Source organism: Equus caballus, chromosome 15 (genome assembly GCF_041296265.1).
Source record: "Equus caballus isolate H_3958 breed thoroughbred chromosome 15, TB-T2T, whole genome shotgun sequence".
NCBI classification, from domain to species: domain Eukaryota; kingdom Metazoa; phylum Chordata; class Mammalia; order Perissodactyla; family Equidae; genus Equus; species Equus caballus.
This window is the reverse complement of record NC_091698.1, coordinates 46,213,512-46,235,786: the sequence shown is the minus strand read 5'-3', so window position 1 is coordinate 46,235,786 and position 22,275 is coordinate 46,213,512. Positions and strand designations below refer to the sequence as shown.

Here is a 22,275-nt window from a genome sequence, read left to right as displayed (position 1 = left end):
GGAGTGACCAAAGGTGGATAATTAACTATATGGAATTGGAGAGTCAAGGATAGTTGGGCTCAAGTAGTGCAGAAAATCAAAATAAGTGAGTACAGTTATCCTAATTGGCAGTTGTTTGGGCCTGGTACTTAAGGTTCAGAGACATCACTTTCTAAAGATTCTTTAATTCAGAAGCCCCAGTAGTAAAATTGAGTCAGGGGAGAGCCTGCTATACCACAAGGTGACTTGCAGGCACTTATTTTACTAAATATATACAAAGAGATGGAAACGTTCAAACTTTTCAGGAATGCTGGATCCTGACTTTGAGCTAAAACTAATTCTTTAGGGATGCAGAAAGCTAGCTGATCTCTCAGTTAGAGTGGGGACTTATGGAGGTTAAGTGACAAACGATGTTCTGCCACTATTTTATATCATACTAGGCTCAGTGAGATCATGAATATATTCTCAAGATGTTTCTTCAAATCCTGAGTTTAGGCAGATTCTCCACATTGGTTTCCTGACCTGTAAAGTGAGGGCAATTATGGTTAGAATGGTGAAACGGAAGGCTTTGGAGTCCTTGTTCCTTTCCAAAACAGTAAACCAAGCCCAGATTAACTTGACCATAAAAAAACTCAGAGAATTTGGCATAATGCATTATATTACTTTCCCCTTCAAGGGCCTTCTGTGCAAAAGACTGATGGGTCCTGGGAAATAACGGATTACATTAAATTTAAAAAGATGCAATTGCCACTGCATTTCCTTGCAACTAAATGTCCCTGTGGCTTTAGCTTAATTACGTGATATATTTAATATACTAATCTTTTGAAGAGTTTAGGGACCTTAGCAGATAACTGAAAACTGAAAATATTTAACATTGTAAACCATGTAACAGTGGAAGTGGAAAAGAAAATAAGAAAAAAACATATAAAATCATATGGATAAAGAAAAAATAATTGTAATAAATAAAATTTCCATGGCTGTTTACAAATGATTTTATATATATCATCTCATTTGACTTCATGACAATACTGTGAGACAAATAGAGGAGGGATGTGTATTTCCAGTACAGTAATGGACGCAGGGACGTTAGATGAGCTGATTCATTCACTCCTATGGCTTTAATTATCATGCAGAAATATGCTGAAGCTCCCAAATCACCTCAATCATGGATTACTGCAGCCGCCTTCTAACTGGTCTCCAAGGCTCCTGATAAACTGCAGAGTTCCTTGTAAAAATACAAATTTAATCAAGTCTCTCTCCTATTTAAAATTCATGGTTTCCCACTGTATCTCCAGCCTTCAGTATGGTTGTTTGCACAGAGTAGAGGCTCCACATCTATTTGCTGAATAAATGAACAGATTGCTGAATTAATACTGTTAACAAGTAGTTGAGATGGAATATGAACCTAGACCACCTTATTTAGAATACACCAAGAGAAAGCTTAGGAAATTCCACATCCAGACACAGACTCAACATCCTAGTGCATGAGTGACACAGTACTGATCAAGTTTGATAGGGAGTTAAGTATTAGGCCATCAAGACCTGCTAGTATTTAAAATCCAGTTTCTCTGCTAGGATCCGGTGCTCTAATATCCAAAACCAAATATAAGACACACAAATGTATGGGGATGCAACATGAAATCCATCCAAAGTAGAAATACTCGGAGGTCACTGTCAATTTTTAAAAGGAAAGGAATATTTTCTTCACATCTCCTAAATTTATAATAATGTCACCTTAAAGGTACTTGGTTTGGTAGCCTGTCAGTAAGAATTACCTAGCAAGAACACTCCCGTTAGATAATGATGCTCTAAGCAGTAGTTACCATTTCTAGCAAACAGTTCAGCTAACTGATTGATTTCTCACAAAAGCATCAAGCTGAGAATTAGAAAATCACCAGTTCTGGATCATACCTTTCAGGACAACCACAGAAGTTTGACAGACAACTACCAAGAAGCAAAACTTAATTTCTTATACCAAATAAAAGAGCATCTCCAAACCTAACTGATTCACAAGTTATAGCCAAAGGTCTGAGTGGTCTGCAAAAGACCTTCTGAGAGTTGCTGGATATTTATTAACTGCTGCTGCTGCTGCTGCTGATGATAACAACAGGAGAAGCTACTATTTCTTGCATATTTAGTGTTTTGCCAGCCATGAAGTAAACCCTTTCATGCATTACCTTATTTAATTCTGACCCCATCCCTGTAATATAAGGAACTATTATTATTCCTATTTCATAAACGGGGCTGTGAAAGGTTCATAATTTACACATGGTCACATTAAAAGGAAGTGGTGACTTGAGTCCATCTGGTCGAGCTGACTCTAAAATCTATGTTCTTAATGACTACACTATACTACCTGAATATTTCAGGCTTGTGGTAATGCATATAGTTCTTCTATGTATTTGAGATCTAAGAAAGTGGCAGCCCAGACCTCAGAGTCAAACACTGAAGGTACATTCACATTCTGTCTTGTCCAGAGTTTGATTTCTTTCAGGACCTATACAGTTCTCCCAAGAATCACAGACAATAGGGAAAATAGCTCACGCATACACCACTGGGTAGAGAGATGTAAGTGTTAATTATCTTGTCATTTGGGGCTGCTTTTATACGCCTCTGTATAGTTACTTGAATCTTATGTATCATTTCTTTAAGATTTTTTATAGACCACTGAGCATCTAAAGAAAAAAAAATGAGGGGGATGGTATAGCAAAAGACACAGAATAGAATTCTTTCTTTTAAAGTAAAATAAATGTCCATGGAAAGTTTCTTGACAGACAAATTACTGTCAATCAGAAATAAAACATTAAATTCTAAATCAATGAACCTTAGTGGCTCCACAATATATGGGGAAAAAATTTTAGTGGTAATATGGTTATTGGAGGCACTGTCATGCCCTACAAATGTTAGCTTCAAGCTGACCTAAGTCTGAAAGGTTATTACAAATATCGAATGGCTTTTCAGATAATATACTGGCTCTCTGGAACCTCTTTTATAGTTAACAAGGTCTATTATGATCTCTCCACCTCTTAGTCTTAACTCAAAGCTGGCTCTCTGCTAAGGATACCAATTCGCCTATAGTTCTCTCAAGTAAAAGTTGCTCATTCTTCTACAGAAAATGTGCTTCAGAATCAGCCCATAAGATGGGCATCTTCCTTATTCATCAGCTTCTCCCGGACCATCACTTCTCCTCCTTAAGGCTCTCTGTATTTTATATTTTAGCTTTATCACCCTCCATCCCTCTTTATCTTTTTGCTCTATCAAAAACGCAGCCATGTAGTCATTCCCAATCATTCATTAAACTTAGCTGTGTAACCAGTGGTACTGGTTGGCTGCCTGCTCCAAAGCCCTTTTCTTTACATCAGAATGAGCTTTTACTCTTTCCTCAAAACTTAGAAAAGGATGATTTCATACTTAACATCAAGAACTAATCTTGATTAGTCTAGACAATCATTATGGTTTCACTCTCCTGGTAAATAACTGGTTAAGACAGAGGCAGATGAAACAATTTTGGGTAACTAGATGCAAGGAATCTGGTGGATGACTTCTAGAAACAATTCTGTGGCTGCTGGATATTATCACATCTGGATGTAACCCCTGGAATTGTACTTATTTCTGAATGATGAGATTATGATGATTTTTGTTTTCCTTTTGTACTTGTCTTATTCTCCAAAAATTTCCAAAAGGAGGAGACAGTATTTCTATAAAAAATAAAATAAAATAAATAAACCTTGAAAAGATATTCACTTGATCTCACTACTGGTCCTGATGGAGTAAAAGGAAGAGAACTCAGGTTCCTACTGAAAAAAGAAGCTGGAAAACTGGACAAAGCATCCGCAAGAATGGTTTGAGTAGCACTCTTAAGGCCTAACCTTCTGGGGTCTTCCTCTCCACCCTGGTTGGTCAGAATTCCACTCTGTGGAATTCTGCAGCACTCTGTGACCTCTGGCACTCCGATTTACCTCACAGATCCTCAGTGGCTGTTCTCTGCCAAGCCTCAGAGTTTCACCATGCACATGGCAATTTAGCTTTTTGACCAAAGACTCAAGGGCTCTCAATACAGATTTCTAGAGCTACTTCTCTAAGCAATTCCCTGCTCTGGTACCTCGCCCCACAAATCCCAGCTGCCTCACCAGCCCCAGATGCCAATCTTCGTTTTATTTTCTGTAGGATACACTGCTTTTTATTTGGGCTCTAGTTCCCTGTGCTGCTGTTTGGATAGTTAGTGCCCCCAGACAGAAAATGAGAGTGAATGTCACACTTAACCTGTGTATTTCCCCTCTCTGAAAGATCACAGCTTTATGCTGGTTGCTGTTCAATGCATGAAAAGAGTTGCTTCATATGGTTTATCCAGTTTTACAGTTGTTTATGGCAGAAGGGGAGCTTTGATACCTGTTACTCTGTGATGGGTGGAACTGGAAGTTTCAATTAATCAATTAATTAATTAACACCAGCAAAACCAATAAAACCTTAATTTCCAGCCATCAAAAGTCAACCAAGGGAACCAATAAGCAGTAAAAATAAAAAGCTGGGTCAGATAGCAGACTCATGGAATTTTCTACTATTTTAATTTCTTAGAGTCAGAAAAAATTTCCAGTAGTCATATCATTTTTGTTCATTTTCATTTTTCACCGACAGCACAATGAATACTACAACACTCTTCATTCCTTCCTAACCAAAGCCTAACTTTGTGTTTTACTCCAAGGGGATGATTCATGATGAATCAGCTAAGCCAATAATGATGCTCCTCTTTCACTATGTCAGATACTCAATCTCCTAGCCTCCCTGAGAGCTGGAGGTGACCACATAACTGTATTCTGACCAATGAGACAAACAGGGAAGTATTTTAGGCATCTCCTGAAAAGGTTTTTATTTTCTTGACAAGAGCAATAGATGACATTGGCCCCTTTTTCCTGTCTTGAATGTGAGTCTCTTTGGACCATAACATATATGAGGAGGAAAAGTCCATACTCTAAGTACGGCAGAGGAGAGGGAACAAAAGACCCTGAGTCCTTGATGACACCACCAAGCAACTAAATCAATACAGCAACTCATTACCTCTGAGAAAAGGAAAATCTATTTGTCTAAACCACCCTAAGATTTTTTGTTTCCATCTGTAACAGAAAGTATTTCTGATAGATAAATACGCACACCATTTGTTCTTTAGACTAAGAAGAGTTTGCAGATAAGATGTAAAAACAGTTTTAAAATATAGCATAAAAAGGAAATGGTTGGGAACTGCATTCTTTTGAAGTCTTTGGACTAATCAGATTTTCTTTGGTGTCTGTTAAATGCATGCCTGCCTTATATGCCCCTCTAGACTGCAAACTTCCTTGTGCCCAAAGATCTTCTCTGTTCTACATCTGGGCCTAGGCCCTCGTTCACTTGCTGATCGGTTCTATTCCTAGATGTCCTATAAGTTATCTCTGTCATCCAGGTATTCTTTGAGTCCATCAGGAATGAAGACCTCACAGACCTAAAACTTTTTTTTTTTTGCAGAAGTGAGCACGCAGGTAAAAGAAACAAGCAAAGGGATGGTTCACTGTCTTACGTTCACATTCTCTGACATCCAAGTTGAACTGCTGTAATGCTCCCAAGGTGAGCTGCCTTACTTCAGCTTCCAGCAACAGTTGCATCAAGGATGTGGCTAAATGCTTGCAAGCTGACATACATGCTGTCTGGGCCACCTTTCCCTGGAATACAAGAATGTAAATCGTAATGTTAACAGATTAAAATGAAATTCCAACAAAAATTAAAATCATTTATTTTTCAATTAGAAATGTCTTTGGGGCTGGCCCCGTGGCCGAGTGGTTAAGTTCGCGCGCTCCGCTGCAGGCGGCCCAGTGTTTCGTTGGTTCGAATCCTGGGCGCGGACATGGCACTGCTCATCAGACCACGCTGAGGCAGCGTCCCACATGCCACAACTAGAAGGACCCACAACGAAGAATACACAACTATGTACCGGGGGGCTTTGGGGAGAAAAAGGAAAAAATAAAATCTTTAAAAAAAAAAAAAAAAAAAAAAGAAATGTCTTTAAGGTTTTCTCCATCATGATACCCCTGCAATCAAACAACCTTGGGATTAACAGCACCTGATGGGAATCAGCTTCAATATTAGCTCCATCGCCATCAATCATGTAGCTACGACACCGAGCTAAAATTCACAAAGCCCAGTTAGTTATTCAAGAAGCACTTTTTCCCTAAATCAACGATAAACAATATTCAAAACCTTAACCAAACTAAGAAATTCTTCCACAGAGAATAAATTTCAAAACATCCCCTCTAAAACTACCATGATTCTTAAAAAACAAACGTAAACAATAATCCCTCATTTATCCAGAAAACAAAGTATTTACTGCTTTATGATTTAGAACATATAAAATGAAAAGAACAGTTTAAAACAAAAAGGTTTCTGGAAAAAATAATTAAAAGGATAAATTTTGTTTTATTAAAAAATCAACACTGGGGTCAGCCTGGTGGCACAGTGGTTAAGTTCTCACATTCTGCTTCGGCAGTCCAGGGTTCAATGGTTTGGATCCTGGGTGCGGACCTATGCACCACTTGTCAAGCCATGCTGTGGCAGGCTCCCTACATATAAAGTGGAGGAAGATGGGCACAGATATCAGCTCAGGGCCAGTCTTCCTCAGCAAAAAAGAGGAGGATTGGTGGCAAGTGTTAGCTCAGGGCTAATCTTCCTCAAAAAAAAAAAATGAACGTTGAGGTTTATGAACATAAAATAAGCTAATTTTCTAAAATATTGATATTAAAATTAATATTTTACTATCTCCTTTAAAGGATTCCAACACTTTATATCTGGTGAATTACATCTTAGTCCCAGGTCTAAGCTATATACCACAGAAGATATATCCACTTTTTTCCAGATATATATCCATTTTATTTCTGTTATTTATCACCTGTTCTGAAAAACAGAATGATATATTTTTTAAAAAGTTTGAGTCCTCAAATTACTCAGTGGATTCTTATTTTTTGAAATTATGAGATATTTCAGCCATATGAAAGATATATATAAATATATGATGAATACTTATGTATTCACTAAACATTATACATACAGTTCAAGCCCTTGTGTGACCTCCTTAATCATTTTCTTCCCTCTCCCCAGAGGTGACCATTATTGCTGTTAGGTGTACCATTTGTATTTTGAAAATACTATTATGACAAGTGTATAACAAGAAACAATATATTGCATTATTTTCTGAATTCTGAAACTTTCTATAATATCATACAATACGTCCTTCTGCACCTGGCTTTTTTGGTTCAATATTATTAATGTGACTTTTTTTTAATGTAATACATGTGGCTACAGTTTATTCCTTTAATTATTCCACATTGTTCTATTTTAGGAGTATACCACAATTTATTTGTTCATTCTTCTGCTATTGGATTTAGGTGTTTCTATTTTTTTGTTGTTATTGTTATTACAAAAAGACTAGATCATAGAGTACTATAGGTCTAGTAAGGATTCATGAAAATGCCAGATTCTGACTACAGTACCCTTTAGTTTTTTTATATGTTTCTCTGAGCCAGAGCCTTCCGCAAACATAGCAAGCTTTAAATGGAAAAAATATAATAAACAATAGCACAATAAATTTTTGAATTTGCATACTTCTTTACATACTTTAGATAATTCCTTTAAGATTATTTCTCAGACCCACTAGGTTGAGGGGTATCAATATTGTAATTCATAATACATATAGCATATATCTGAAGAGGAACATAGGTAAAAACCAGATTTCCAAATATCTAACTATAAACTGCTATACCTAAGATGTGTTCTGATTTACAATATCCCCAGATATTTCTGAGAGTATCATTTAATTGCATAATCACCAGCACTGAGTACTATTATAAATTTCTCTAATTAAATTTATGTCTTTTTATGTCTTTGATTACTTTGTGAGATTAAACATTTTATTTATTTGACTAAGTATTATTTTATAGCATAAAAATAGGAGAATAATAAACAATGACCTATTTTAGTATACATACTAAAAATGTTCCTCATCTATATGGTTCTGTTTGTATGTTCTGAAGATCCACAATCTGTGGATGATTTAAGACAACAAATGGAAACACTCAAGTTAGGGAGCACTATAGAGACCAAGTAGGAAAGAGGCACTGGAAGCATAAAGAATCCTAAAGAGAAAAGTCACATTATAAAAGAAATTCACATTAAATGGCTTGCTTTCAATTAAACCCACTAGAGACACCACTGCAGATCAGAAGCCAGAGAAAAGGGAAACAAACTATCATCTCTTCGGCACGTCTTTACATCCAAGATGTGTCATACTCAGGCAGTTGATATCTTGTGTCATTTCATTTAATTCTCACAATCACCCCCAAGAAGTTGGTATTATTCCTTTCTTGTAGATTAAGAAACTAAGGCTCTCCATGAGATTAAAAAATTTAGACAAATTCATATAGCTATCTGGTATTTCTACCCATTCCTAAATCTGTATCTTTCCATTAAACCATCACCTAAAAAGTGATAGTAAATCTTACAGTCTTACACTGGAACAAGTGGGTAAAAACAGGTCCAGATAATAACAAGGTTAACAGGTTATCCAAGACATAGACTATACCCAAACAGGTAAGATAGCAGTAGTTTAGGAGCCAACTCTTCAAACACTGAGTATCTGCTGGGGCACACTTTTTAACTTGTGTCCAATGTAATTATCTAGACCAAAATAGATACTTAGAAGACCCAACGAGCTGAACATGGAGATGTAAAAATCATACAGCTAAACGCACAATTAAGCTGGAGGCTGAGAAGACAGTATTTGAAAGGCTCGTTTCAGTGGCCAAAATGGATTGCCAAAGAGACACAAAGCTGGCCTGGTAAAATGAAAATAAAACAGTTCAGAGTCAGAAAGTCTCATGTTCGAATTTTTATCTCCACCACTTATTAGCTGCGTAATTTGGGGTAAGTTAGTTGACACTTCTGACTCATTATTCATCTCAAAATATTAAATACCTTATTAACTTTAACATGAAACATAAACTTGGCTTTCAAGTCTATATCAATATATATCAATCAAGAGAGCCAAATGCACTTACAAATGATCACAGGTTACACTACTCTAACATGCTGAGTTATTTAACTGCCCTCCAATCACTCCAACCACTTTCCACTCTACTTACCCTCAAGCTAATTCTTTTGTGTGTGTGTGAGGAAGGTTGACCCTGAGCTAACACCCATTGTCAATCCTCTCTTTCTTTGCTTGAGGGAGACTGGCCCTGTCCTAACATTTGTGCCAGTATTCCCCTACTTTGTACATGGGATGCCTACACAGCATGGCTGATGAGTGGAGCAGGTCCACACCCGGGATCCAAACCTGTGAACCCTGGGGTGCCGAAGTGGAACACATGGAACTTTAACCACTCGGCAACAGGACCAGCCCCTCAAGCTAATTCTTTATTTCCAAAGTAATAATTGCAGAAATGTATGTTTTCATTGTTAAATATTTTTCTAAGTCTAGAAGCATTCTGAAGCTTTGCTAATTCACAGTCCACTATCCATTCTCTTTTTCACTTCTGGTTTCTGTTACTACCATGGTGTTCACAGGTTTTCTAAGAAAGGATAAACACAGACTCAGGCAACAACAACCAACACACTAAGCAATAAAAAAAATGGTGGTTTCACTCTCTTCCTTATCTTATTATGAAGCAGATTCTTTCTATGAACATACAGCCAAAATCACTAGGACAGGGTAGGTATTTGGAACTTAAGAAAACTTAAACTGACCAAATGTCCCATAAAACTGCCTTTGTATACCTCCAAAACAGGCTCAAATCAGCCATTACCACATCTAGACCATATCTAATGAAGCTTTGATAGTATTAGTGTAGAGAGACTGCAAAGGAATAGAGAGAGAATGCCAGACAAGAGGAAAAATGAGCTAAGCATTATCATGGTATTTTGAATGTATGAGGAACCTGGGATGCAGGGAGATTTGAATCACAAGGTCTTACAACTAGCTCTGTAGGCAATATCATGCTGCCTCTCTTGATGCATCTAGAATATTTATGCACTCCAAGACAGTCAATAAATATCAACTAAATGAACTGAAAGTCAACTACCAAAGCACTTAAATAGTTCATACTATTTCTCAATCCAGTTACAATGTCTTTTTTTTTTTTTTTTAAGTTTTGGGAAGGGCAAAGGAGCAACTAGTGAGAAAATTTATGATGTTAATTCAAAGTCACACTTAGGACCATAGCGAGAACCATCACTGGGCATGAGTCAAGACCCAGGAAAATACTTCTATGATTTTCACCATGTAGCTCTTTGGTAACTAAATCAACTCACTTGCTTCAAAAATATACCTAGATTCAAATTCTCTAATTCAAATTACTCCCTCTACTCTTTCTCTATTTACTGTCTTTCTTACTTGTACTATGTATTGTCATTTCACGCATGCACATTTCCTTGAAAAGTACATGGTTTCCAAGGAAAGAAACTATGGCATCTTTCTTTCGGTATATCCAAATGAAGCAGAGTCCAAGACTGTGCAGAGTAGGTACACACTGATATGTACTTTATGCCTTGGAGGTGTCTGATTCTCTTCTACAAAAAGGGAGGTTTTATCCATTGTTTTTTACATAAAGACATAATTAGACACAATTAACACAAATGTGTATAAATCTTACAAAATCCTCAAAGAAACAGAGAAAGCTCAGTATTCATCACTTTCAACTACTAAGTACTTCAATTACACAATACTAAGCCCTATGTCATAGTACTAAGTATAGTGAGTAGAGGCGAAGAGCTTAGAGAAAGTATCACCATCATAAACACCACTACTATCTCCACCACCATCAACAGAGTGGCTGCTTCCATTTATTGTGCACTGACTATGTGCCAAACATTTTGAAAATATTTTCTCACAAGAACCCCATGAGGTATTTAATCTTCGATTTATAGATAAGGACAGGGAGGTTAAGTTATATGTCTGAGTGGTGGAGCTAGGATGTGAATCCAGCCATGTCAGACTCCAAAGACTCTTAACAATCATTTGATCCTGCCTCCCAGTAAAGGGCCTTGTGGTAGTTGACACATCTTTCTGTTGCTTTGTGACTTGGGTAAGAGAACGGAGAGGACAAGAAGATAAAAATAACACAAATCTGAAAGGCCAGGATACTGAGTGAGAGGTTTTTTTTATCCCTTGTCCATCTAAGGAAGCATCAGAAGAACGCTGAGTTCACAGCAGATATTTAGAATAGATTCCAACCAGAGCTCTCTGTCAACCTACTGGGATCAGATCCTGAGTCCCAGATCATCAAGGATCTTATCTAAATGACTCCAAGTGGCCAAAGCCAAACTTCTCTTTCTCTGGATAATCTTAGCAAGTTTCAAAGTAAGAAACAGGTAAAGAGAGCCAGGAACTATTCTGTGAAAGAGAGCTGTCTTTCACACCAACTTTCTCTTTTGCTTTTGCTTCCTCAGTAACACGCCCTTGCTTACATTTTTTTCGTGTGTCAAATTTTATTTAATGAATTATTTCACTGTGAAATAGAGAAAGTTCAGACACAGAAACTGATCTAGCAAGGCAAGTAAGAACCACTCAGAGAACATAAAGCTACCCTATATATTGTTCCCTCTTTCTGTGTACCTGTGCCTCTGCTTCCTTAACCTTCCACCCTGACCTCTCCTTGTAGATATTTCCTCTATTCTGGATCCTCGTCTTACTTCTGCCTGCCCCATGGAAACTGATTTTTTGGATTGCTCCTCTAAGTTCCCTTCCTTTGCTAAACAAGAAAGCTATCTTGTTCCTTTTTACTCAATGTCCCATAGTTATGGGTGAGGCCACTTCATTCCCAGGGCACTATGCTTCCTATTTACGTAGGATGGATGTTCAGTAAGTTACATTTGGGGATCGAGCTCTGGATATTCCCATCTGTTCCTGTTATCCGGGACCCATGGCTGGAACTTTGGTTCCCATGTGCTGCAGAAATCCTATGACAAAGTGTTACTTCACCTTTATACCTAAACTACCTTAAAAATCATAAATCTTCCCCAAGCAGATTTTCCTATAACTGAATCCATATCTTAGGAAGGATTACAATCTTGTTCAAATACTGTATGATCTCACTCCTAAGTAGAAGATGAAAACAATGACAAACACACACATAGAAACAGAGACTGGATTGGTGGTTACCAGAGGGGAAGGAGGAGGGAGAAGGGTGAAAGGGTGTGTGGCAAATGTGTGTAGTGATGGATTGTAATTAGTCTTTGGGTGGTGAACATGATGTAATCTACACAGAAATTGAAATGTAATGATGTACACCTGAAATTTATATAATGTTATAAACCATGTTACCACAATAAATGAATAAATAAATAAGAAAAAAAGAACATTCTTAAATTCAGTTAGAGTTTCTGTATAAACATATACTCACTTAAAGAATACACAAATCCCCATTCTAGACAAACAAATATTCCCTAACAGCTAAAGAAAATGAAGCCTAAGGATGGTAGTCAAAATATCCTGGGCAAGATATGTGCTATTATTTGATGACATCAGTAGCGCCTATAATGAGATGGTGGACCTTTGGTAAATCAAAAATTAAAAAAACACAACAAAAAATAAGGGGAAAAAACTCTTACCTATTTTGTCTTGAAAAAAAATTAAAAGTTCAAAGAAAAAAGCATAGTTAAAAGAAAACTGGGGGGAAATACTCAGGATGTGGACAGAAGGACCACTCAGAAAAGGGATGTAACAGATGCTATAAACCTGGTTCTGTGACTTACCAACTTGTTTCACTTTCTAATTCTTAGTCATCTTTCAAGAAACACAAGAAACCTTTTTTAAAACACTTTTTCCTATGTATGGTTTTATTGAGGTACAATTACAAACAAGACGTGCAAATCCTAAGAATACAGCTTAATGACCTTCACATATGTAAAAACCTATAAAACTGCCATCCAGATCAAGATACAGAATATTTCCATAAATCCAAAAGTTCCTCATGCCCCTTTCAAATCAGTAAATCCACCCACACCATGGGATAACTCTACTGACTTATAGCCTCATAAATTAGTTTTACCTGTTCTTGTACTTCATATAAAGAGAATCCTACAGTATTGTCTTTTCTTGCTCAGCATGATTTTGAGATTCACTCACGTTGTTGCATGTATCCATAGTTTGTTCCTTTTTACTGCTAAGAAGTATGAATACATCACAATTCGTTTATTCATTTTTCTACTGATACGTATTTGGGTTATTTCTATTTTGGGACTTTTATGAATAAAGTCTCTAAGTGGAAATAGTCATTTTCCTGGAAAAATACCTAGGAGTAAAACTGCTAGATCAGAGAGTAGTTGTATACTTAATTCGATTACAAACTGCCAAAGCTTTTCAGAGTGATTGCACCATGTCATACCCCCACCAGCAACACAGAAGAGTTGTTCCATATCCTCTCCAACACTTAGTATCATACATTTTTAATTCCTGCGATTTTGCCGGAGTATGGTATCTTATTGCAGTTTCAATTTGTATTCCTTTATGAGTAATTCTGTTAAAGCATATTTTCATAGGCCTATTTGTCAAATGGATGTCCTCCTTTGTAAAGTACCTCTCAAGTTTACTGTCGATGTTTTTAACACATCAATGTTTTCTTAGAGATTTGTACAAGATCTTTGTGTTTTCTGGATGACTGCTTTGTCAGATGGATGTATTGCAAATATTTTCATACGTGCCTTGGCTTGCCTTTTCGCTTTCTAAAAGTGTCATTTGATGATCAGAAATTTATAATTTTGATGAAGGCTAATTTATCATTTTCTTTCATAGCTAATACCCTTTGTGACTCGCCTAAGAAATCATCACCTAACTCAAAGTCTTGAAGATATTCTCATATAATTTTTTTGACAATTTATTGTATTAGTTTTCACATTTAGCTCTACAATCCATCTCAGTTTATTGTGTGAGGGAGGTGTCAAGATTAATTTTCTTTTCAGTTCATACACTGGATTGCTTGAACACATTTGTTGAGAAGATCTATCTTCCTCTGACTGAACTGCATAGGCATCTTTGTTGGAAATCAAGTAACCACATGTGTGAGAGTCTATTTTGAGACTCCTTATTCTGTTCCATTGATCTTTTTATCTAACTTTATGCCAATACTTCATTGTCTTGATTACCGAAGCTTTATAGTAAATATAGAAAATATTTAGTAATACAGTAAATGTAGTAATATATGTGATTTTATAAATAAAATACATATAAATATAGTAAATATATTCTAGTTTGTTTCTCTGGAGAACCCTGGCTAATACAGACTTATTAGCTATATCTCCTTGTTTTATACATTTAGTGATCGCTCTAGGTTTTATAATACGCATCTTTAACTTATCATAGTCTACCTTCAAACAATATTATACTATTTCACTTAATATAATTTTCATATATTTTACTTCTTTATATGCTATAAAGTCATTATTTTTGTTTTCAAAAGTCCATTATCTATTTAATATATTCAAAAATGAGAAAAAAATCTTTTATATTTCCCATATACTTTTCGTTTGTGGTGCTCTCTATTCCTATACGTAGAGCCAAGGTTCCATTTTCTATTATTTCTGCCTGAAAAACTTGCTTTAACATTTCTTGAAATTCAGGTCTTCTGACAACAAATTCTCTCAGCTTTTGATTGTCTGAAAAAGCTTTATTTCACTTTCATTGTTTGCTAGGTATAAGATTCCATGGTGACAGTTGTTATTGTCACAGCACATTAAATGTATTGTTTCCTATCTTCTGGAGTACAAAGTTTCTTTTAAAAAGTATGCAGTCATTTCATCACAGTTTCTCTATATGTAATGCATCTTTTTTCCTCTGCTTGCTTCTAAGATTTTTTCTTTATCATTGTTTTTCAGCAATTTGATTATGATGTGCCTCAGTGTGTGTGTGTGTGTGTGTGTGTGTGTGTGTGTGTGTGTGTGTGTGGTGTCCCGCTTGGTGTTCATTGAGCTTCTTGGAAATACGGGTTTACAGTGTTCTCCTACGTTGAAAAATTTTCAGTCATTATTTTTTCACTTTTCCTATTCTTCCGTCTTTCCTCTCCTAAGAAGCCAACTGGACATATGTGGCACTGCTTGATATTGTGCCACAGGTAACCGAGACTCTGTACAATTTTCTCCCCATCATTTCTCTTTCTGCACTTCAGTTTGGAGAGTTTCCAATGCTGAGTCTTTTAAGTTTCCCAATCTTATCTTCTAAAGTTGCTAATTTCTGCTGCTAATCCAATTCAGCATATTTTTTATTTTCGATATTTTTGTCTTTAGAAGATCTGTTTGCTTCATTTTTTATAACTTCTATTTCTTTCTTTATATTTTACCTTTAAATAGCTTTAATACCTTTAAATATTGAACACACTGTGTGTGTACGAGCAGTTTTAAAGCATTTATCTGCTAATTCTGTCACTTCTGTCATTTCTGCATCTTTTTCTATGGACTGATTGTTTTCCTTATTATGGATCAGATTTTCTTGTTTCTTGTCATATCCAGTAAATTTTTATTGACTATTAGATATTGTGAATGTTAGGTTGTTGACTATCTCTATTTTGTTGTTTTTCTTTAAAGAGTGTTTGACTGTTGTTACAGCAAACAGTTCAGTTTCTACTGGAACAGTTTGAAATTTTGGGGCGTGCTGGTATGCACTTTTATGTAGGGAATAGAATCATCTTTTCTTTAGGCTTACCCTGGGCCCAGTACAAATGCTACTTTGGACCCACTACCAGCCACTTTGGCAGCACTACTGAATGCTTCAGGAGTTCAGTGGGGTCCTTCCCCTCTTACAGTTGAAATCTGAACATCTCCCCCTGCCTATGAGAGTTCTGGCAATTGTGCTCAGCTTCTATGCCTTGGCAGTTGTTTTCTGCCTGACTTCATGGATTTTTCACCCTGCACACGAGCAGCTTAGTATTCGCCAAAGCCTCTCGAGGATCCCAGTGCAGACTTTTGGTGCTACTAGGAAGACTTTCCTCATCTTGAAGCTGCTTCCTTGCAAATATAAGCAACTTCATCCCAAACTCCAATCTTTGCCCTTTTGACTCAACAATACTGCCATACTCTGCTTGGGTTACCCCCTCTCTGTACTGCAGTTTGCGAAGTACCTGTATGCAGATTGCTGGGGCTACGTTCCATTTGCTTCCCTCCTTTTAGAGATCATAGTCCTGCACTGCCTGCTGTCCAATATCTGAAAATAGTTGTCTCATTTATTTTATCCAATATTCCAAATGTTTAATAGTCAAGAGTAAATCTGGTAGCAGTTATTACAGCATGGCCAGCAGTGAGCATCTCCCCTTTATTTTTGAAAGATATTTTTGCTGGGTACTGGCTTGTATATTTCAGTTTTTCCTTTACTTTGGGGATTTTACAAGTTTCATTCTATTGTCCTCCAGCCTCCATTGTTTCTATGAGAAGTCAACCATCATTCTTATTATTTTTCTATCGAAAATGTGTTCTGTAGCTGCTTTTAAGATTTTTCTTTATATTTAATACTCAGCAATCTAGTCATCATGTGCCTAGGTTTAGTTTTCTTTGTATTTATCCTGCATGGGCTTGCTGAGCTTCTATAATCTGTGGATTGATTCATTCCTTCAGATATAGGAAACTCTCCATGATTTCTTTAAAGCGCTTCTGTACCATTCTCATTCTCTCTTTTCTTTCTGGGACTCGAAGGACATACACGGTGCACCTTTAAACTGTGTTTCATCTCTCTTTTATGCTCCATTCCATTTGGAAAATTAAAAGTAAAAACTGTATTCTTCTTTCTATGTGTTTAAGTTAGGTGTTTTCTATAGATCTGTCTTTGAGTTCACTAATCTTGACTTCTGCTTTGTTGAATCTGTTATTAAACCCACACTTAATGCATTTTTAAAACCTCACCTAATGAGCTCTTCATTACAGATTTTGTATTTTACTATTCTAGAACACATATTTGTTTCTTCTTAATATCTGTTCAAATCATCTTTTTTTTTGTATTTTTGTTCATTCTTGCCTCTGTTTTCTTTAACATATTAACCATAGTTATTTTGAAATCTTTGTTTGCTAGCATAAATATCTGGATTATCTAATGATCTGCTTCTATTGACTGTTTTAACTTTTGATTATGTCAGTTTTTCCTGCTTATTATTATCATGTTAAGAAACCGTTTGATATGCCATACATTGCAGATAAGATGCTACACAGGCTCTAGATTATCTTATCTTCCTCAACAGAGTTTTGAGTTTTATTCAGGCTGGTAGTTAAATTATTGGTAAATCAGCTTGATTTTGTCAGGCTTGTTTACAAAGTTACAGTGGGTCCACTTTAGTTTTTCCCTTACTCTTAGGACCTTGTCCTTATCCCTACAAATGGCACCACTGATGTTTAAACTGAAAGGCTCTGGTGTTCATCAGGTCTCTCTATGGGTCCAATCCTGAATGTCTCTGCTGTGCAACTTGTAGAATATTTGCTTAGCTATCAATATTCTAGCAGTTGATGTGTTCTAAAGCCTGGGAGTGTGCCCTGTTCGTGTGAAGTTTAGAAATTAGTCAAGGATTGAAGGGCAATTTTATAAAGACATTTTTGGGGGTTCTTTCTCTGTGCTTCTTTCTTCTTTGGTATCTTGTTCCTCTAAAACCTATTCTTACTGACATCCCAAGCACTGATCCTTTCCTTCTTTTTTTCTTTTTTCCTTTTCTTTCTTCCTGAAGCCCCCTGGTACACAGTTGTATACTCTAGCTGTAGGTCCTTCTAGTTGTGCTATCTTTCCTTCTTCTGACAATACTCTGATTTTACATTTTGTCCAGTTTTTGTAGTTGTTTATGACTAGAGATTAAGTCTGATACTAGCTATGGCATCACAACTAGAACCCAAAAAGAACCTTTTAAATTTACCAATATATTTCAACTAGAAAAAATTATAATAGCCATTTAAAGAATTTCTCCCTGGCCAATAATTTTACATGCCCTACTCTTGATTTCCATTATCAGCTTGGCAAACATTTTTGCTTTATAAAGAAAATGCACACACATATGCATTTTTGAGCTCAAACACATAAGGATAAAGGGTGTAGCCAATTAATCAGTACTGGCGCATTACAAAACAACAATAACACCACCAGCAAATACCTTAATTTGATGTTCTACTGCCATAGACCAAAACAGTGTCAGATAAAAAACAAAGAAAAGAAAAGGTAAATAGAGAAATTGCAGATACACAGTTTAATGAAAACCAACATACACGTTAAATACAGTGCCCTAGAACATTGACTTTAATTGTTGTCCCAGTTTTGTCATCTGCAAAATAGGATTGTTAAAATGGTTAAATAAGAATAATTCCTATGTAGTATTTGTCATATGACCCGGCATACAGTAAGTACTCAGTAAATGTCTTACGTTTATTATAATTTTTATTCCTATGATCCTGAATATGGAAAACAGTTGAAAAAGATGTTGGGTACGTTTCCTTAAAAAGTAAGCATTTTATGAGTGCATAATATTTTACTAATTTTTTATAGAGTCATATGATTTTCTTCTTTTAAACCAAAAAATTCTGTCACACAAAAAAGTGGAAAGTGTACTTCCTGCTCTGAAGCAAATCAAGGAGAACATGCAATTAAGTGCTAAATTAAGCAGAATAAACTCTAAGCACTATATGATTTTAGAAGAAAAGGTTATGAGGCCAAAATAGTCAGAGAAGGCTTCACAAAAGTGGTAGGACTTGCTGGGTGACCTTCAACATATCCCAACAACAACAACACAGGGAAATGTTTTCAAGTGCCTTCCAATATATGAGGTAATGTAAAGTACTCTACAAATAACAATTATTACTACACAAACCTCCATAGAATAAGAAGTCTTCATAACGAGAAATAAAAACTCTTCCTTTCTCTTTCCTCAACTCCTGTTCAGGGTAAAGGTCAACTTCATCAAGTCATCTCATTAACACAGAAATGTCTTTGAAGGTATTCAGTCTTTGCCATGCTCGACATTTCACCAGACTGCAACCAAGATGCTAAAGAATCAGATTCAAATATTAATGAGCAGAAGGTCATGATGAGGTAATCTCCAAAGTTCTATTAGTTCCTGTTTTCTGACCCTATCCAATTCCTTCTTCCTTTCGCCAGTCTTCTCTTACTACATGTGTTTACAGTCACTGGCTTAGTTTCAAGATATACCCTCCAAACTGTAATTTCACTTGAAGTGCATTTTAAGTGGAGGCCTCCCAGATGCTGGACCCCCAATCCAAGGGTGATCTGTAGGGGTATAAAGTTAAAATAAAAAGAAGAGAGGGAATCAGCTAAAACTACATCCAATTTTGATATTTAACTACTAGAACCAAAAAAGAAAAAGAGAAAAAAGAAAAGAAAAAAATAGGAAAAATTAAAAAGAAACTCTCCTTTTCAAACTTTCCAATAAGCTATTTAATAATGTGAAAAAGCAGAGCGTATTAAAATATTAACAAAAGCTTCCAGGAAAACCTCTATAATCTCAATTGTTTATTCAAGACCTTTACAAACCTCATAAAAAATTAAGTGGGCTTGGAAAAAACACACCACAGCCATAGGAGAAAGTTTACAAAACACAACGCTACAGACGCCTGACTGTCTGCCAGCCAGTCGCTTTTAACTTCCACATACAACTTATTACTCAGTTCCTAACTGGTCAATACCCTAAACAAGAGCACTTCTCCTCCCAAACACCTCATTAGCCTGAGTTTCTTTTTCGCTTTTTGAGCTAACGTATCCTGTAGGTGCTTTGATTCATTATTTTCTGCCAATAGCAAATGCTTCATTTCAGAATTTGTAAAACCTTAGGTTTCTCTGAGGGAAATCATTCAAGATCTTCTTTACAAGCATTTAATTAGTTCTCTAATGGGAAAACAGTGTATGAAGCATCACGTCCATTTTATGGGAAGTGGTAGTGAAAATATGATAGGACTAGAGTAAAAGTGATAACACGAAGAGCAAGGACTTTGGTCCAGACTAAACTAGATTTAAATCCAGGCCCTATCACTTATGTGACCTTCAGGAAAGTTGTTTAATCTTGGTTAGAGTCAGCTTCCTCATCAGTAAAATGAAGATAATACCAATCTTACAGAAATTGTACGCAATAAATGAGATCATATAATATAGAGCCCTGGACAGCGTGTGGCACACAGTAGGGGCTCAATGAATGGTAGGTACTTTATTACGAAAAGTTCCTATCTTTTTGAGGAGTTTTGCAAATATCTCAAGAAAAGTTTAAATAAAAATTTATTTGGGTCCCAGGCAGAATTAAAAATTCCACATTTCTTGAAAAGTGGTTATGGAAAAATTCAATATACAAATTCTAATATGAACTGGACTTGATAAGCTTTCATACACCTAGAAATTCACTCTGAGTTCATCATGTTGCGGATTTCGAAATTGAGATTCTACGCAGTCTCAGTTTGGGAGGACAAATGCTCTTAAACCATTTATTTCTCAAGGAAACACACTGCACATTCTCCCAATCCCGGTCTTTTTCCCTTTTGAAGGGCTCTACAGGAGCTGTAAAAGAGGAAACTTTTCATCACATTGTATCTGTGTGAAAGCACCAAAATGTGTTAACAATTAGAGAAGAGGAAACCTGAAAGACTGCCTTGTTAATTAAGGAACTTGCTATCAAAGAACTCATTAAAAGGTAATGAAACCAATTGGCTATTAAAATAAATACCCACTGCATAAAGGTTGCCTGGCTAACAGCCCCTCAATACAGCTTTTTACAAACATTCTCAATAGTAAAGACCCAGAAAAAAGAGGAAAAGCCACAATGATGCTAAAATCAAGATTGACGACACCAGACATGCAGTTATCCTTCATGGAAAGAAGCAGCTGAATTAAGAAAAACCTTAGAATTAAAAATACGGGACCTCAAACATCCTTGAAAAGTCCTCTACCATCTATCCCTTGTTCTCAGAGACTCTGAGCATTGTGTAATATGGAACCAGGCAGCCGTTCCTCTCTATACTTTGCTATTCCTAGCCATTAAGTTAGAACGCAATTCTCCCTGTTCCTAGCGAGTCCCCCACCTACTCCGTTCCACTAAGCTTCTTTCTTATTTAAGCTGAAGCTGCAAATCTTGGAAGACGGCAGAAAGTTATGGTTGAAAGAAAACTGGTGGAATATAGTGTAATGTCAGAGGTATATTCGCTTGAGCAAAGTGAAAACAAGAACTGAAGGATCTCTGTAACAGGACATGCTAGAAATAGATCATTTACATTGCACTCCACAAGTTCAGAAAATTTTCAGAGAACCAGACATTGGTGATAGGAAAAAATACCTCCTCCACTGAACAAAGAACATACTTGCAGAATATGTTAGCTGCCTACTCATTAACCATGCTCCCTTCTACCTTGACAAAATAATCCTTGGCAAGATAAACAGAATAATTATGTTTCCCAGCCTCTTGTCAGATATGGAAGGCAAATTATTGGAAAGTAGAAATGTCTTCAGAAGCCTTTTTGCCTGGTCCTTCCTTCTGCTGTCTAAATATGGATGTGATGGCTAGAATTCTAGCAGCTACCTTGGAGCCTCAAGGAAAAGCTAAAGAGAATGACAAAGACCTTAGCCCTAACACTCCTAAACCTCTGATCTATTATCATTTCTGGAGCTGTTATTATGTGAGAAAATACACCCTTAGGTATTCCAGCCACTAAAGTTGGTTAGCTGTTATTATTGATAACTGATAACTACAGGAAAGCCAGCAGAATCAGGAAATCAGATGAGAGATGTGTACATCATTACGCACATAAATAGTCTAGATAAGGAATGAGACTGCCATTAAATGGGAGAAAAAGTTGAAAGGCTGTCTACTGACCATGTTTTTTGACAAGTATACAGTGTGTAAAGAACTTCTATATTTGAGGTCAAGTAAGGAGGAGAGTAAAATAATAGCACATAGCCCAGTTTCATTGTAATACAAATACTAATAGCACATAGTCTCTTTGTAAAACCAAGAAAAGGGAACAGCACTTGTGATGCTTAATTTTATATGTCAACTTGACTGTGTCATGGGTTGCCCAGCTATTCGGTCAAACATCATATGGATGCGGCTGTGAGAATATTTTTGAATGAGATTAACATTTACATTGGTAGACTGAGTAAAGCAGATCTCCCTCCCTAAGTGAGTGGGCCTCATCCAACCAGCTGGAGGCTTGAATAGAACAAAAAGTCTGATCTTCTTCTGAGTAATAGGCAACTGCTCTTGCCTAACTGCCTCGAGCAGGGACATGAATCTTTTCCAGCCTTCAGACTTGAACTGGAAAAAAGCTCTTATT

At 36.4% G+C, this 22,275-nt stretch overlaps 1 protein-coding gene across 5 annotated transcripts in view; it reads right to left on the bottom strand.

Moving 5' to 3' along the window:
* Positions 1-22,275, bottom strand: part of EXOC6B (exocyst complex component 6B) — a 579,301-nt gene that overhangs the window by 163,898 nt on the left and 393,128 nt on the right. For all 5 annotated transcript variants that reach the window (XR_011425979.1, XR_011425980.1, XM_001492091.7 and 2 more), the window contains one exon: positions 5,528-5,669. Coding sequence is in view for 3 of the 5 variants with exons in the window: in XM_001492091.7 (XP_001492141.2) it covers positions 5,528-5,669 (142 nt within the window). In the remaining 2 variants the exon portion in view is untranslated. The remainder of the gene's footprint in view (positions 1-5,527; positions 5,670-22,275) is intronic.